This window comes from Phalacrocorax aristotelis, chromosome 6 (assembly GCF_949628215.1).
Source record: "Phalacrocorax aristotelis chromosome 6, bGulAri2.1, whole genome shotgun sequence".
Taxonomy (NCBI): Eukaryota; Metazoa; Chordata; class Aves; order Suliformes; family Phalacrocoracidae; genus Phalacrocorax; species Phalacrocorax aristotelis.
The window spans coordinates 16,717,483-16,736,391 of record NC_134281.1 but is presented as its reverse complement, the minus strand read 5'-3'; the positions used below and the strand labels follow the sequence as shown (position 1 = coordinate 16,736,391).

General features: G+C 37.5%; 1 protein-coding gene across 3 annotated transcripts in view; it reads left to right on the top strand.

Annotated features, from left to right (window-relative positions):
* CACNA1D (calcium voltage-gated channel subunit alpha1 D) overlaps positions 1-18,909 on the top strand; it is a 205,120-nt gene that overhangs the window by 165,845 nt on the left and 20,366 nt on the right. For all 3 annotated transcript variants that reach the window (XM_075096187.1, XM_075096186.1, XM_075096184.1), the window contains 6 exons: positions 133-292; positions 1,475-1,602; positions 1,717-1,813; positions 3,400-3,502; positions 4,482-4,583; positions 11,443-11,573. In XM_075096187.1, coding sequence (XP_074952288.1) covers positions 133-292; positions 1,475-1,602; positions 1,717-1,813; positions 3,400-3,502; positions 4,482-4,583; positions 11,443-11,573 — 721 coding nt within the window. The remainder of the gene's footprint in view (positions 1-132; positions 293-1,474; positions 1,603-1,716; positions 1,814-3,399; positions 3,503-4,481; positions 4,584-11,442; positions 11,574-18,909) is intronic.

The window sequence follows — 18,909 nt, the reverse complement described above, 5'->3', positions numbered from 1 at the left end:
GAAAAGTTAATGATCTGTCTTCACATTTGTGCTTGTACAGCTCCAAGCATTTTGTTAGAACTTAACAAATTAATACATCTTTAATCCATTTTGATCAAATAATGCTTAATTTATCTTTGTGACCTTATAAAGGTGTGCAACTGGAGAAGCCTGGCAGGAAATCATGCTGGCATGTTTGCCTGGAAAGCGCTGCGATCCAGAATCCGATTATAATCCAGGGGAAGAATACACATGTGGAAGCAATTTTGCCATCATTTATTTTATCAGTTTTTACATGCTTTGTGCATTTTTGGTGAGTCTAGCTTGTGCTTATCAAAAGAAATGAGCTCTGGCATTTTGGCTTTCTTCTGAACTAAGAGAGTAGTGGGTTCAGAGAATGACTGGAAATCCCAATCTAATATATTTTTGCAAGGTTATATTTTTCCATACACAGTCCTAAATCCTCTATCTTACACTGATTTTTATAGTGAGGGTGGTGAAACACTGGAACAGGTTGTCCAGAGAGGCTGTAGGTTCCCCATCCCTGGAAACTTTCAAGGTCAGGTTGGACGGGGCTCTGAGCAACCTGATCTAGTGCGAGATGTCCCTGCTCACTGCAGGTGAGTTAGACTAGATGACCTCTAAAGGTCCCTTCCAACCCAAACTATTCTATGATTCTAAATTCCCATGTGCAAGATATTCTTCTGACTACATGTATGCAGGAGTGGTTGGTTGCATGTTTGAAAGCTAAGCTAACAGTCTTGTCATAAGGTATTATTGCATGCATTTCTCAATAGTATCATGAAATATGCAGTAATAATAAAGATGCAATTCCTTTGACTTACTAGTAATGCTATTTGTATTATTTAAACTTAGCAGAATTTGGATTTATGTCTCTGCAAGTGTGCTGAAACTGTGGCACATGAGATGTGAACAATAACCTTTCTCCCTAATCCATGGCATAATGGTTTATTTGTTCTAAAATAATTTTTGAGATGTTTTCCCTCATTGCAGGTGTCTGATCTAAGCTGATTGATTTGTTCTATTCAGAGTACTGTTCTCCTTGCAAAAGGAGAGCAGTCGAAGTGCAGAAGTCTTATTGTCATGACATTGAATCCTATTAATACAAAAACTGTTTCCTGAGATCTACACTGTGTCAAATACGTGTATTGGATCCATTCTTTAATTTGATGTAGTGGGATCTGGCAAATCAAGGAAGAGAAACAAAACCATGTTACAGCCTATGTCAAAGACTGACTACTGTAAGACAGAATCATACTCTTATCATAACATTACTTTATCGATAGAGTTCCAGTTAGTCAGTTAAATGGTTAGCAAGAATGTTATGTGATATTTGGTGATATTTGCCAAAAATAATTGTGTATGAGATTGATTTATTTGAATTCTTAACCTGCTACCTTATAAAATTATTTTATTTATTGAATTTTTTTTAGAATTTCAAAATAATTAAGGCAGATTGTTCTTAATTTTTTAGATTATAAACTTATTTGTGGCTGTCATTATGGATAATTTTGATTATTTGACACGTGACTGGTCTATTCTGGGTCCCCATCATTTGGATGAGTTCAAAAGGATATGGTCAGAATATGACCCTGAAGCAAAGTAAGTTAGATCATTTCTCTAATAAGATTTATCTGGTAAAAATAATGAAAGCAGAGCATAGTGTATTCTGTGGGGTCGGATATATGTTTGGTAACTGATGTGTGTTGGTTCTAGGGGAAGGATTAAGCACCTTGATGTGGTTACATTACTGAGACGCATTCAGCCACCTCTTGGTTTTGGCAAATTATGCCCTCACAGAGTGGCCTGCAAGGTAGGTTTTACCCTATTTTCTTTCTAGGTTTCTGTCACAGTTCGTTCATTCGTTCATTCAATTCTGCCCAATGTATCATGTGTGCACAGTAATCCTGTCTGTTCACAAGTTCTCCTTCACTCTCAAGTTTTCCTGTTTTTTGCAGGCTTAACTTAAACCAGCAAAACAAGTGTCATTTCTTTCAGTGTACTCATTTCGGTAACTACCACCAATGTAAAATTCTTCACAGAGCATCAAAATGAAAGGGGTCGGTCTTTAAATCTGTCGCTAGTCTATTATTGTCACATATATGAACTACCTCATCCCAGCATTTCTGGTGACCCAGTGTCACATGTAAGAGTACTTCAGTGCAGTGACATTTCTGATTTCAGTACCAGGGAGAAGAGGGTGGTAGTTTACTTCAATTGACAGTTAAGTTTTGATACTTTTACAGTTGCATTCATAAGAAGTTTGCTGCACATGAAACATAGAAATGAGATTGAAGGGTGGGGACTGCAAGATGATAAATCAAGCTGAATTGAGTAAGGGTGTGCGATACAATGTGTAGCAGTGAGTGAGAAGACAATATTAAATGGAATTTAAAATGATGTAGAATTTGTCAGGCATGATGTGTAATTTAGATGAGGATTAATTGCATTTTAATATAAAAGTTGAAAAGCGACACAAAGGAGATGAATAGTTATTACATTATTTGAGGACTTCACAACTATGGATGTTGTGGTTTTCAGTAGAATAAGATCAAGCCTATTAATCAAATAATTGTTACAGCAGCACTGCCGCCTGGATTTCTTTTCTTTCTGTTTTATAAATAGGGAAGCTGCCGTATAAAACACTGGGTTCAAGTGAAATGCTGCAAGTCATACTTAAAACAAACCTATATATATACGTTAAGATAAATTATCCAATTGTGTAATGCTTTTAAACTAGAATAGAAGAAAATCTATGTCAGACATTGGGAAAAGATTTTGATAGATTGAAGAGTGTTCTTCTGACAGACAGGGTCACAGCGAGGGTGTTCCAAAAGATGAACACTAAAGCAGAGATGGACTAATCCAAAGAGGAAGGCCCCTTTCACACTAATTCAGTGTAGATAGCATAAGAGGTGCACGGCATCACTGAAGAATTACCTGATAAATGAATCAGTTTATACAAGACAGACCTGGGGCTGTGGTTCTTCATGGAGCATGAGGCTGGAGGAACCCATGTGAAACCTGGAACATGACTGCAACTGGAGTGCATGCTCTTTAATAACTGCATTTGTCCTTAATATTTGCCTAGTGTGACTTATAGCCAAGGACTGGGCTTCAGTGTTTGCAAATTAACTCAATAAATAGCTCATAAAAACTACTGGACAGTTTTAGCTTTTGTATAAGCATGTATGTGATTAATATGAGAAAGAAGCGATACTGGGTGGTTATTATATGCAGCTAGGATGGAAGACTCAACTTTTTTTGAAAACTTATAATTTTTATGCCTATCAGTTGATATTGTTCATTGAATACGTCAGCTTTTCAGAAGTGAACATTACACGAGGTTTTCTTCAAACAAAGCCACATCAAAATTTGTTTTCCCTTTCTCATTTACAGAGGTTAGTAGCCATGAATATGCCACTAAACAGCGATGGAACTGTCATGTTCAATGCTACTTTGTTTGCTTTGGTTAGGACTGCTCTAAAGATAAAAACAGAAGGTAAGGCTCTTAGCTGAAAAGCCTTTACTGCACTGGTCAGAAGGTACAATGAGGAAAAGTTACAATTTACTTTATTAATTTTGTTGGACATGAGTAAGGCTGCCGTAGCCTCACTGGATTTGGTTTGCTTTAGCATCATGGGCTGTATTCAGTGTTGCTGGGAATGATTTGTTAGAAAATGAAAGAGGTAGTGAGGCCAGAGCCCAAGAAATCTCAGAAATTATTGTATGCTTTTTATCTGGTCAGATAAAAGCATGTAGCAGTGGAATAACAGGAGTTCTACTGCAAGGAATGAATGAGCTCCCCTTCCTGTCCAGCCAAGATGGTCCTTTCTCACTACTCTTTAACTTGCTGCCTTGGATCTCACGTTGGTTCAACTGCAACTTTTGCACCATTTTTTCATTATTTTACCATCTTTTACTACTTCCTGTTCCACGTCTTCTGCTATTCGCAACAGAATTGGAGTTCCACTGCCAAAACCAAACTGATTAGATTAGGTCCCCTCAGGCATTGCTGTGGTTTAGGTTAGCGCTGCGAGAGATGAGAAACTGCTCAGTAGTCAGTTGACTGAACTTTCAAGCTTGTACAACTGAGTAATTACTATGATTAAACCAATAAAGGCTCAGCTTTGAATCAAGAAAGAAGTGGCTTGTAAAGAGGAAATCATCACTTTTTGCACAGTTTAAGCAGAAGGTATTAAGCAGTGACAGAGTAGAGCCAAGATCTGTAAATTATGCTTGACCTCTGCAGTACTCCGGAGACTGTTTTGAAAGCCCCAGGAGCTCGCTGTCTTACACCCTTTCTTCTCTTTAGTTGTTGTAGTATTGTTATCTGGTACTTCTTGTAGCTTAGGCTTGCGGCAAAGCATCCTCATCACAGTCATTTTTTTGTACACAGCTAATTAATATCTAAAGAATCAGTCACTGCAGCTGGTTGAAACATAATTTGCATCCTTCACTTTTCTATTTCATTGCCATAGGTAACCTCGAGCAAGCAAATGAAGAACTTAGAGCAGTTATAAAGAAAATATGGAAGAAAACAAGCATGAAATTACTTGACCAAGTTGTCCCTCCAGCTGGCGGTCAGTCTGATAAACTTTGCAATATGCTATACTTTGTGCATTTTAGTCTTCCTAGATTGTTAGGAACCAAAAAAATAAAATTACTAAGTTTTGCAATTATAATGTCATTAAAGGACAATGAACAATAGCAACAAAGTAAAGATAGAGAAAACTATATCCTGTTACGCTAGTTCATACATATAGGACTGATAAGTACAACTTCCTTAGATCAAAAAGAGAGGAAAAACTTATGCTTATTTTCTTGCTTGAAAAAAATACCTTATTAGACCTAAACCTAGTCTTGATTTCAAGTCATTCAGCAAAATAAACTAAACTTAGTTTGATTTCAATGCATTGAGCAAAAGAAGAACATGTTTTGTGCTAATGAAGCTTGACAATGTACACTACATTATAGCTTATATTCTTGTATATGTTGAATACTTCTGGGAAAAAACTGAAAAATTTTAATTGCCAACTTAAAAATTATTATGTTGCTAAAGTGATAAAGAAAGAAGCTAAATTATCTCAGTTACACTAGTTTAAACCAGAGCAGTTGCATACTCAACAGATAATGGAAATGGTTCAGATTTATGCCAGTATGACTGAGATGTGAATATGGCCCATGTAAAGAGATATCTAAATTCTAGTTATGCCAATATGTTTGCGAGAACTACGAGGCACATATATTAGGTGTCCCTATGTGCTGTAAAAGGACGTCAAATATTTGTTATATCATTCTCTTTAAATATATATATTCTAATATATATATTTAGGCTTTTTCAATATATACATTTTATTAATATGCTGTAGTGTAGGTTTAGGTGACTGTTTTTTACTTGCTTTTTCAAGTTTTAAAGGTGCAGGATCTGTTGCACTGTCATCCACACCCAGGATATATTTATCTAGACAACCAACACACAGATCCATTGTAACCATCTGGTGTTTCTTGTAGTTTATTGTACTTTTATAGTGTTACGGCAGCTTTCAAGACTGATCAGACTCAGGTCTGGAAGCAGACTCAAGATCCCAGGCCTGATGGTGGTGGAGGCTGATCCCTTTCTGAAGGTGATACACTCAGTCTCTAGGGGAGGAAGAGCATGCTGGCTGCACTGCTGTTCAGCATGACCCAAGAAGCAGCATTAGCTTTGTCGCTGGAGGGAGCCACTTGCTATTGGTGTGGTGGCTGCCGGATAATAGCAGAGATGAAGGCAAAAAAACTAGCAAATTTGACTATCCAAAGGGGAACTGATACTGCACATTTAAAACAACTTTTTGTGTTCTACTCTGTTGTTTTTAGCCTTACGCCTAAGTGCTTGCATGGCATAGATGAATTGCTTTGTTATTGTTGTAACTATGTGCTTGAGCTTTTTCTGCAGCCTCTGTTCCTTTCGACTATGAGTCTTTCCGAATATTCTGAAGCAATTCTGTTTTAGGGTGGTGGCATGGAATTAGTGTTGCCTCTTGCCAACTTTATTCCCCTACATTTTTTTATTGAAATAGAGATGCATGCTTCAGAATAGTGAGCTGTGCCTGCCTAAACCGATCTGACAAAGAATCTGTAAAGATTACATTCCTAGAACTAATCTTACATAGTAACTCGCTGTTAACTTCAGCTTCATTTCATTGCTGAATATAAGCTATATATTTATTTTCAGCTATACTAAAATTCATTGCTAATATTTATTCTGCAAATGTAGCTCTTCAGTGTAGCTAGAAGGCTGAAAACCTGGATCACTGCTTGATTAATAGAAAACAGTATGGCTTCTACAACCCAGTATAAATAAGAACAGATTGGGAAGTCCTTAAGATTTACTATTTTTTTATTTAAAGTTTGGTTTGTTTCTCTGTGGACCTTGTTGTGACTTACCTGAAAATTGAAAAATTGTAATCCCTCTAGAAAAAAGAAGAATATAGCTGTATTACATTCATATGCCATAGGAGTGTAAAATAGCTTAGTACACAGTAGAAATTAATATCTACTGATGAATAATATTCAGTAGAAAATTGTATATGACAATAACACCATTGACAGCTGATAATAACAATCTGCTAGGAGGCAGAGAATTCTCTTCAATATAAATCAACCCAAATAAAGCATCCAAATTCAGTATGTTAAAATCACTTGCATTACAAGTATTGAGCGGTCTAGTTTATAATGTTTTTCTCAAGTATTACTTTTGCTGGTATTAGGGAATGCTAGATCCTTTGTGTGCTTGTGACCATGCCTCCAAAACACAAGCAGAAAAATTATTTGCAGAGCAGATTGAAAATCATTAGTATAACTTCTTTTTCATTAATTAGAAATAGAGGCACTAGAAATGAATAGTTAGTTAATTATTGATCCTGGTGAAATGACATATTACTACAACTTAATTCAACTGTTAATAGTTAGCCATGCATTTTCAGTACAGAAAAATGAAACTGCTTTGCAAAAACATAGAATGTCAGTCAAATGCCTGAATGTACGAATGAGTTAACATTCTTAGGAGACTAGATGGTAAGAGAACTACATACAACTCACTAAAGATTCACCTGTATTCTCTAAACTCCCCATTCTCTGCCTCCAAGCCCATTTAATCCTGCCTAATACTTTTTGCCCTCTTCCAAAAGTTTCCTACCGAAACGATTCCTTTTGCTGTCACTAATTGTAGTTATAGATTTGTCTATTCTGTGGTCAGTTCCGCTTAGCTGCCTCCCTATACATGTCCATATCTGGCTATATGTGTGTTACTCAAAAAAACAGTCAAGGATGGCTCCCCTTGGCCAGGCTTCAGTTCTTGTGTGCATGTGTCTGCAGTACAACTGACTGTGCCTGTGAAGTACACATGCATCTTGTTTGTACGTACAGACTTTGGCATGCACAATTCAGCAAACTGATAATGCATTAAGCTAATATGCTTATAAAATATTGGTGAGTGTCCAGAGTGATCAATAAGGGCCCTTCATTTCTGCATACTGAGACTTTCCAGGTATTGTCGTCTCAGGTACAGTCAGTAGTTGTGCAATGTCATAGCCTGACTTGAGACATGCTCTAAGTGCAACCCATAGTAGTATACGTTATATCAAGTCTGTCACTTCTATGTGCTTGTTCTTTCTAGGAGCCATTTGCTATATCACTTCCTTAAAAGTTCTGTTCAAATACTTGAAACAAAATAGTATAAAGGATGGGGAAAGGCTTATCTGGAGAGTTTGACCAAGGCTGCATTGCAGATCAATGGATTCAGCTAAACTAAGGAAGGCAAGTTTAGATGAGGTGCTTTATAAGAGATCTCTTCCTAATACAAAACGCCATTAGTCTCCTGAGGAGCTGCCAAGAGAGATTACAGATGAACATCAAAGGAAATATTCACAAAAAGTTTAGAAATTAGATTTGGAGAGTCAACCGAATAGCTTTTTACTGCTGTGACTGAATCTGTAGACTGGTGAGCTTTTCTTGTGAGCTAAGCCTATTGGCAACTGGGGGGACTCAGGCCTTCAAAGAGGTGTCAGTATTTGGCAGAGCAGGCTCTTTAATGTGCTATTTCCTGCAACAGACTGGTCTCCCAACCAAGACAGTTTAAAGCAATTATTATAATTATTTTTGCTTTGATATATTTAAAGACAAATAAAATGCTGGGATAATACATCCCTGGTACATTTTTACTGAAGTTAAAGCCTGTTGTACTTTCTCACATGCATACAGCCCATTTCAGACATTATTATGAGTGGAGCTTATTTTGAATGGTAGAGGATTAATTTTGAGACAAATTTTGTTACAGAGGTAAAAATGAGTTTAAACAGTATTGTACATGGGTTGGATTTCCTCATCTGTTTTATTGATGTGAAAGCAAGTCATGAAAAGAAGAAAGCTAATTAAATTTAAATGAGCAAAATCTGTCATATTACAGGTAAAATATTATTAGAAATACTATCATTAGTGAGATACATTGGGACATATTATTATTGATAAAACAAAGACACAAGGAGTCTCTGTTTTAGTCAAGTATTAATATATGACATTACAGTATGACATGCAATTAGAGAATTTGCCTGACAATCAGAGAAGAAGCTTGCGTAACAGAATGTGTTCATACGTAAAATAAACCCAATAAAATGAAAACCCACACTCAAGTCTGTCCTAAAGCTCCATTAGAGAGTTAAAATATGGAGAAAACAAATGACATAAAACTAAAAAAAAATCCGTACTTTCTAACAAAGGTGTGTTAAAAGGTGCCTGGGCATGTTAGATTTTCTGTGTTTAATCAAGTCACAACTGTACAGAGTAACCCAGATCCTGAGATATGTTAAGCATCTGTCTGTCCCAGCAAGGGCAAGTGGAATGACAGGAACTGACTGTCCATTGGGGTGTGAGCCCTCACAGCAGGGAGAACTTTCATGCCTAAACCACACCAGCCCTCCTTTGTGTGTGCCAGTAGCCAGCAAGCAACCATGCTGCAAATAGCTATCTTAAGATTCTGAAAATAAAAAAAATAAAGAGATTAGGCAACAGAGCAGAAAGGAAAATAGCTAACTTCATGCCAGATAACTCTACAGGGAAAAAAAGTGTGTGAAAAGAAAAGCAATGTTTTTGAGTAGAAAACTATTCCTAGTTTTTTGGCAAGCATTACTCATCAAGAGATCAAACTTGCACAGCTGAATGATTCAATGGGACTCATAAAACGGGCACATACATTCTTAACATGCTATGAAACAGGTGATTTCAATATCCTCGTATCTGCCTTTGAACTTTGAAAACTTAGAAATTTGGATTTTGTTCACAACAGTGACTCTGTAAAATGCAAGGTTTTACTGCACTTGCTGTTTGCATATCTTCTCAATGGTACTAAATTAACTGATGGAAGGTATTTTCATTTCTGTCAGCATTGCAGAGCTGATACAACAATGTGGGAAAGCACCATGTTGTTTCATATTTACTGTTATCATCATCACCTATCTAGAAGGTGGCTAAGGACCACATCTTCACTTAAACAAGAGCCTCACAGAAAATATGTGAAATTGTAACCTCTGGGGGATTTCCTCAGAGTCTAGAAACTGTCTAATTGGGTGACAGTGAGGTAGCAGAAGATAGAGCCCACTATGAGCATCTGGGGCACAAATAAAATCCAAACCGGAAGACGCTTGGGTATTACAGTGATGGCATGGTACTAATAAAAAAATGTGCATAGCAAAGCAGGCTGTAAATATGTCTAAGTCCTTATGCAATTAGAACAATGCTATACTGATACACTGACTAAGCAAATTGGGTTTCGCAGTATCAAAAAGAAAAAATGTTGTAAGCAGGATTTTTTTTTTATAGAGTCACTCTTATGAACACAGAATCATAGAATTATTTAGGTTGGAAAAGACCTTTAAGATCAAGTCCAACCATTAACCTGGCACTGCCAAGTCCACCACTAAACCATGTCCCTAAGTGCCACATCTACACATCTTCTAAATACCTCCAGGGGTGATGGCTCAACCACTTCCCTGGGCAGCCAGTTTCAGTGCTTGACAACCCTTTTGGTGAAGAGATTTTTCCTAATATCCAGTCTAAACCTCCCCTGATGCAACTAGAGGCTGTTTCCTCTTGTCTTATTGCTTGTTACTTGGGAGAAAAGACCGACACCCACCTCACCACAACCTCTTTTCAGGTAGCTGTACAGAGCAATAAGATTTCCCCTCAGCCTCCTTTTCTCCAGGCTGAACAACCCCAGTTCCCTCAGCCTCTCCTCATAAGACCTGCTCTCCAGAACCTTCACAAGCTTTGTTGCCCTTCTCTGGATACACTCCAGCCCCTCAATGTCCTTCTTGTAGTGAGGGGCCCAAAACTGAACACAGTATTCGAGGTACGGCCTCACCAGTGCCGAGTACAGAGGGACGATCACTTCCCTGCTCCTGCTGGCCACACTATTCCTGATACAAGCCAGGATGCCATTGGCCTTCTTGGCTACCTGGGCACACTGCTGGCTCGTGTTCAGCTGGCTGTTGACCAACAGCCCAGGTCCTTTTCCGCCAGGCAGCCACCCTTCCCCAAGCCTGTAGCGTTGCATGGGGTTGTTGTGACCCAAGTGCAGGACCCGGCACTTGGCCTTGATGAACCTCATACAGTTGACCTCAGCCCACTGATCCAGCCTGTGCAGGTCCCTCTGTAGAGCCTTCCTACCCTCAAGCAGATCAACACTCCTGCCCAGCTTGGTGTCACCTACAAACTCACCGAGGGTGCCCTTGATCCTCTCATCCAGGTCGTTGTTAAAGACATTAAATAGACCTGTCCCCAATACTTAGCCCTGGGGAACACCGCTTGTGACCAGGTGCCAACCCTTTGGGCCCGGCCATCCAGCCAGTTTTTTACCTGGCAAAGCATATGCCTGTTGAAGCCATGAGTAGCCAGTTTCTCCAGGAGAATGCTGTGGGAAACGGTGTCAAAGGCTTTACTAAAGTCCAGGTAGACAACATCCACAGCCTTTCCCTTGTCCACCTGGTCATAGAAGGAGATTAGGTTAGTCAAGCAGGACCTGCCTTTCATAAACCTAAGTGTTTGTAAGTTATAGTAGCTTTTCTTCTAATCTGTTTGTTCCAAGTAACTAAGGCCTGTCTTTCAGCTTCTATGTGTACTCAAACATGTTTATGGTTTTGTTAGAATCTTACACGAACTTACTTAGAAGTTCACGAGACGTGGTAAAGTATTGTGTTTTATTCTTTATTGAGTTCATTTAACTGACTGAGCCTAGACTGCTTGCTAAAACATTGCTTTTAAGCTAGTTACAGGTTTCATTGTTGTAAGCTGAAAGCATAGTACCTATTGCACCCATCACATTTTTCCCCCCAAATCAGATATGAGTGTACAGGCTATTGATAAATGTGCTGACTTGGGAGAGATCTGTCTGGTCTGTTCATTTAGATGATGAGGTAACCGTGGGGAAGTTCTATGCCACCTTCCTGATACAGGACTACTTTAGGAAATTCAAGAAACGCAAAGAACAAGGACTGGTGGGGAAATATCCTGCGAAGAATACCACGATTGCTCTGCAGGTGATTTTGGTTTTACATTTTTAACTAACCATTTTGTGAGCTTACTTGAAATAGCAGGTAGATGAATATTGATGATTGTGCAGTGCTGCAAGGATTTTATTTAGTTGGGACACTTTTGGCCCTTATTCATCAGGAAAGTAAAACGTAATCCTGCTATTCTGTCTATAACAAGGTAAGTGTGAAAAGTTATTCTCTGTGGATTACTCAAACAGTAGCAGCAGTTATAAAATTTCTTAGCAAGTCTAGTTGGTATATCACAGTTTAAAGCTGCTCATGTAAAATCAGATAAATGAAGTTCTGAGCTATCATTTCTGTCCTTTGTTTTGCTTTAACTGTTTAATTTCTTGTGGTCCTACAGTGCTATAAGCCAGTTCTCGGAAAACTCCCTAATATGCATTATCTTACGGCAAAGAGGTTTATGTATGGTATAATTTTTCTTCTTACTTCTCATTATTCTTTTCTGCTTATGATTACTGGTGAAATACCTTCGTATCAGTATTTTTTAATATTTACAAATTTTGAATGTAACATTGATCAATTTATTTTATCGGAAGTAATATTAGCATACTACATTAATGTCATACACTTCTGTCTGTCTCTTAAAACAAGCTATCAGATGGAAACCAGGACAATAGGTTTGGCCATCTGTCTCTCAACAGGCCTGCAGCAAGCAGTCCCTAGAGTACATGCGATCTAAAGAGTATATTCTGAACATTTCTGTACAGTGATACCCTTTGTATTACAAACTTTGAAACAGGCAAATGGAGGGCTGTCCTCAAATAATTCCAGACATCATACACTGCAACATTTTTATTGGATTGGGACTTCTGAATTTCAGTTAATGCTAAGTAGATTCCTACAAACTATGAAGATATTTAATGTTTCTGATAGCTTTTTATTCTGATGCCAAACTTTAGAAATATGTTGTGAAAATCCCTTTCTAAAAGGGGAGGAATGTGTTAACTGGATTCAGATACTGTTTCTTTGTTAAAAATCCTGCTGGTTTGTACTTTGATCTAGCAGAATGATCTCTGCTGTCTTAAATGAGTAATTGGTTTTATTTCTGTTTCCGAAGAGTGTCTCTGCTGGCAGCTCTGACACACATTCTGTTCCAAGTCACCATAAGCATGAGATATAACAGGCAGAGAAAGATTCATCACAGTTCTTGCTATTGATGTGTGAGCACATGGCTTGACAGGGCAGTATGAACTATATTTGCATATCATGAGAGAAGAGAAAATTATGCAGAATGGGAGAGAGAAGAAGGAGACTGGAAACAGTTGAGAGGGAAGTGAAAGATGCCGGATTTTTAGGAAGGACTTTGCAGACTTCTTCATTTCAGAAGTATTTGAGCATAAGGACTTCAAAGTCAGTTCTAAGCCACAGTATCACAGTTTTCTACTTGTGTTTTCGTAGTTGTTCATGTAACAATATAGAAACAAACATGGAGTTCCCAAATGTGAGTGTGCTCTGTTTTTTATTACTAGATCGCACTTCCTGTTCAATAACAAAGATAGAGGGCAAGATGAAAGAATGAGCTCTTCCTCTGTCTTTAGACAAATATTTTTCAATTCAGAATAGCTAAAAAAAAGGACCATGAATATCTGCTAGGAATCTACAAAGGCTTATGGGATTAGAGGCATGGCACTTAGTTTTTTTGCTGATTAAAACTGCTCCTGTGATAGTAAAATGTGTCAGGCTGGTAGATGGGAAGGTTATTGCTTTTTTTCTCCCCATTTTCCTCTCTTCTGCTTTTGTCTTTCTAATAAATCTGTAGTAACTCAGCCTGATTTATGAAATAAAAGTGGAAATGACATTTCAAAGAAACCTGAAACCTATGGATGGGAAAAAGCCTGGACTTAGGGGTTTTCAGTTCAGCATATAAAGGAATAATATAATTCAATACTGGAAGCTACAGCAAGTCAAAATTGAAGCCAAAATGCCATGTTTGTTATAATTAATTAGATGAGGATACATGCTGAAAACAGACATTGATATCTTTCTAAAAGAAGTGTTCAACTTCATCCAGGAATTTATTTCTTCTGATCAATGCCCCTGAGAACAGTCCTGTGGGATGTATTATAGGGAAGTTAGTATAGATGATCAGAGAGGATCCTTTTGGCCTTAAAATGTATAAACATCTTCCGTGTCTCCATTTTCAGCCTCTGCATTCCAGACTTCCTTTGTCCAAAGCTTAATGCTTGTAAAACTTTGTTTTCAAAAACCTATGTTGTTAACTGTTTTTGGCAGCATAATTCATAGGTGTACTATCAAACTTGTTTTTTAACTACAGAAATTTTGTTAAATGATCTCTGAAAGGCTTGTAACTATGAAGATGTTACTTGAGTTCTTAGAGAGCGAATAGAAGCTATTTTTCCATTTATTCTCTCAAATACTCCAAGTAAACTAATGTTTGCAGATCTCTCTGGTAAACAATATACTAAGAAAAGCAGAAATATGCAATGTCACTCTGTTTCTCATCCAGTTCCTTAGGGAAACTGTGATGACTGTTATGTCAATATATGCCACACTTCCGTTGTTAAACACTGAAGGAACTTCATACGGCAGTCATAGTGGACTTACATCTTTATTACCCAGTTCATCCGGATGAGTTTACTGTTTATTTAGATATCTCCACCTAAACTAATCATATAAACTGTGCATACAGAATTGCAGCACCTGCATTTGCTAAGGTATGGGTGAAACAGATTGTGAACAAAAAAATTATACTAAATTAGTCAGCCTTCTTTCCTTTCTGGAGGGGAAGAATATCCTCAGCTACACCTGAATTCCTGTCACAGAAATCTGCCAGTAGATATAGAATCTCTATTTTTATTCTTGGCTGTATTTACCTTACCTTTTTGTTCTTCAGAGAACTTTCTTTTTGAAATTGGAAGCTTCCTGTAACTAGGACAGGGATATGACTTCAGCAGCAGCTTTTCTTTAGTTTCTCCTTTAAATTAGTTAAGATTTCTCAGTATCTAGTAGTCATGATACCACTGTGAACAGCTGCTTCTTTCTGGACTGCTGGAGGACATGAGAACAGTAGAAGCTGGCCTAAGTCTGTCTTTAGTTTTTCAAGCTCTGTTATTCAGAACCTTCCTATACTAGGAAAGGCTTTCCAACCATCCAATTCTATTTGTAATGAACAAGACCAATTGTATTTTCATATTCTCGTCAACATCTCACCCTTATTGCAGATCAATTGTCATGTTGCAAAATCCTGAAGCAAACCAGCAGATAAAAAGCAATGTCACCTGTTCCAGTTTGTGTCAAAAGCTATATGGGCAATAAATGCTCTTGTACTTTTAATGACATCAGTAACTTTCTCTTGGGGTAGTTGGAATTACCTGCAGAACTAGTTAATTAGTTAAAAACATGCTTCCTAAGGATCCCATAAACCTGCAATTGCTGCATTATCTAGCTTGGCCTTCCTTATCTCCTTTCTGCGGCAGGAAAGGGAGATAACGAAGTTATTGAGCTTTACAATCCAGCCCTAACTGTTGAATGAAGCAAGTGACTTACAGTTTTATAATCCTGCTGATTCCTGTAGTTGGCCATGTCACTCTTTTCCTGGCTTCAGGGAGTAAACATCCACTTTCAGGAAGAAGGGATAAGCTCCTTGTGACAAAACCCATCCTGTGTTTTAATTCGCTGGACAGCTGTTGCGGCAAGAGATTAATAGATGTTGCCATTTTCCCTGTTTCATGAGAATGTAACAGATTTTTTTTTAATGTAGATCGCTCCTTTTTGCCTTCCTTTATTCCTCATGTTCTCTGTGGTTTTTTCTTGGAGTTTTTTTTTTCTTGTCTTTACGATAGTTTTGTGTAGTAGTTTTGAAGATACTGAAGGGAAAACCATGCAACTGTCAAATGGCCTAAGGCCCTGCTTCTTCCCAGAGAATTATGCCTTTTTTTTTCTTTTTACTAGCCCTTTAGTTATATTCTAGGATATTAAGTCAGATGCCTTGCTTTTAGCTAAAACTGTTTAAAACATTTATGTCTCATGCTGCTGTTTCTGATGGAAGTACTTATGTTAACGTAGGCATAAAAATGATGCGTAGTAATTTAAGAGCTTTGACATGCAAGATAAAAGGTTTTGTAGAACTGCAAAGCAAAATCTTCACAACGTTACAACTAGAATTTAAGATTATAAAAAAGTAATGTTTACAGCAAGAAAAGCACTTTAAAAAATCTAGTATAAAAGATAGGGAGTCATCTACACAGTCTTTAGTTAGTTGAAGAGAATTGCATAACACAGGACAAAATTCTCTGAGCTCAGGAAAGTCCAGTGAGGTTTTCTGGTAATCTACATTAGTCATGTCAGTAAGTCCTGTTTCAGCAACTGTGGGAATGAATCTTCTCATTGAAAACACAATTTAGCTGAAGATTCAATATGTTGACCCAGGAAGGTAGACTGACTAAGGGACATGTGTAAAAATACTGTTCTTAGAAGATGTTATCTTTAGAGAGACACAAAAAGGATTTAATTCCAAGGTTAAGTAAAAAGATACACTTTTTTTGGTTAGATCAAGAAGTTTAGGCTGTAGATGTAATAACTAAAAACAGTGGCACCCCGCTCTTCCTAGAAAGGTTGGACTAGATGACCCCTGAGGTCCCTTCCAACCTGTGATTCTGTAATTTTACCCTTCTCCCAAATGTCTTTTCTGTCATTTGCAATTCATGAGATAAAAGCATTATATGCATGTAGCTATACTGGCATCAAAATGTTTTTCCAGCACTTTATAGCCAAATTACTATAGCAAAATTTACTTTATCAAGTCTCTTATCCCACTTGAACCAGTTATTAGTGTATATTTGTCAATAAAATACTCCTAAATTTCAATAAACTTTTATCATCCTTTGATTTTTGAAGAATGCAAGGGATGTACTTTTTTCTCACTTTTAAAGAATATTTTGTTCTGTATAGTACATAGTTATTGGAAAGCAGTTTTGTGTTAGGGGAGGTTCAATGGATTGAGGAAATAATTAATACGGTTCATAAGCTTTCTGAATTAACTGTTTTGCTTAACCCTGCTTTCTTACACACACACGTCTTGCATCCTTAATTACTTCTAGTTAAAGTTATAACGCTAACACTCTAGAATTTCAGAAAATTTTGAAAATTTCGAGCTAGTGAAAAAAGTTTTCTATTGCTTTAGGTTCTTCCTTTACTATATTGCTCTATAAAACAAACCAAAATAATCGTAATTTGCTGCATGCATTAACGACCTAGCCCTGATGATATTTAAGTATCTGACATCAGTGATAAAGATGTAGACAAACAGGGAACCACACTAAGGGAATGCTCTTGGCTGCTGCATCTCCGATGTCAAAGATGTCAAGAAGCGCAAAACATCAAGAAAAAATGATGAGAAAATAAGGGCTCCTCCAAGGCTCTGAGGGTTTTATAGGTAATGGGGAGTTAGCCTGCCTTTCTTCCAACAAAATCAAAACAGTTCTTTAAAGGAGTTGCACTTGATTCTGCTTTCACTTTGAAATAACCTGCGCTTTTCATGCAGTGTTGTTAAAACTGCTACCTCTGTCCTTTAGAAACTGGTAAGAGGATGTTGTAGTTGATCTTGATCAGTGACAAGTATTTAACAAGACTGAGTACATTTGAAATTGATATTGAATTGTCTAGTAGAAACACTAACAGCTTTAAAAACACCTGTTGTAAAGATTATTTTTTCTTCCCCTTCCATTTCTCTTTAGCCTACTTGAATTTCTCTGTCTGCAAGGTAGTGATACTCAGTCCTTAACTGGATAAAATATTTCTTAGAAATGTGTCTTTCACTATGCAGGTGGCTCTTTCGCAGTATAATGGTAGTGTAACAAGCTAAACTAGAGAAAGAAAAGGAAAACTGATAGTGGTGGGTGGGCAGCCATTTCCTGTAAGAGGCTTTATTCAACCATGTTCAGCATTTGATCAGACTCTTCCAGGCAGTGTAGTGTGAGGAGTGGCTGCCTCACAGGGGACAGTGTGGAAGCTGTAAAATCAGCAGATCCTGTGTTAACACTAGAATAACTACAGAATACTTTTTTTGGTCATTATGCCTTTAGGAGTTTTAACACATGAAACTGTGAAAAAAATATCATCCTTTGCCCAAATTCTTTTTGGTTGCATGAGACCAAAACTTGCATACTGTGTCAAGAGAATGTCACTGGCAGCCCCCTCACTGTTTTGGGGCCAGAACCTTGACCCAGCTAGAATAAAGAAAACAGCTGCTTCTGATACTGGGTTTGAGAAATGTCGTTGGGGTGGGGAGAAGAAACAATAAAAGTTTGGGCTGAGTTAGGAGATTTGAACAGAGCTCCCTGCAAAACTAGATTTGCTTTGTGAATGCCAGAGCATGCAGCAGACAGGAATTCCCCTTCTTACTCCACAATAAATGCATTCAGGATGATTTTTATTCTGTATAGCTCAGTTTTTCCTTAAGGATGCAATGTTTGCTGTTAGCCTAACACAGGCTGCTCTTCGGTGCATGTCATGAGAGAAGAGGTAGCACTCTAGAAAGCGAAGGGGGTCTCAGGAGATCATCTGCTCAGGCTATTCAGTAAAGTCTTTTTGCCGTGAAGTTTCAGATTCCTCCTCACTCGGAAAAGGACACTTCAAACTATAATGAACAACAATTTCTCTAAGATTGCATATTGTCACCAAAAACATCTTCAGAAATGAAATAATGATATTCCTTGGGATTACAACAGTCTGTCTTCTGCAGACCAGGGTATTTCACTCCTTTGAAGTGAAGAAAAGCAAGTGGTTCTGAAATGATAGGTGACCTACTATTATTTTTGTGGTGTTATATATGCCCCTAGGACATGAGAAGTAAAACTCCTTAGGGCTCACAGTGCCTTTCTTATGCTACTGACTGATGCTTAAGCAGTGAGAACAAATATATTTTCTGGGTAAAATCAGGACAAAATTATACTTGTAGCAGTAGTTTATGAGATGTCGTTTTGTAGTGATGGGAATTTGTATTGAGCCAAACAGTAGTCACATTGCTAATAAAATAAATGTTAAGTGAAGCATGAACAAGTTTAATTACTTTTGTCGACTACAAAGAGTGAACTAATTAATTCTACACTATTTTTCCTAGGGAAGATACGTACTGCAAACTATGTAATGTTTGCATCTATTTTTCACATTTATTTACATGTAACCATCTTTTTAAATACAAATAAAAGTTAAAGGATGTTTCCCTTCACATCACAAGTACACAAAAGCACTGATTTATTGAGCTGAACTTGATTTGGGGAACGTGTTTCAGATTAAACTAATTATCCTTTCTTCTCTCTGCAAATTTTATAAGTAATATCAACCCTGCAGTAAACTA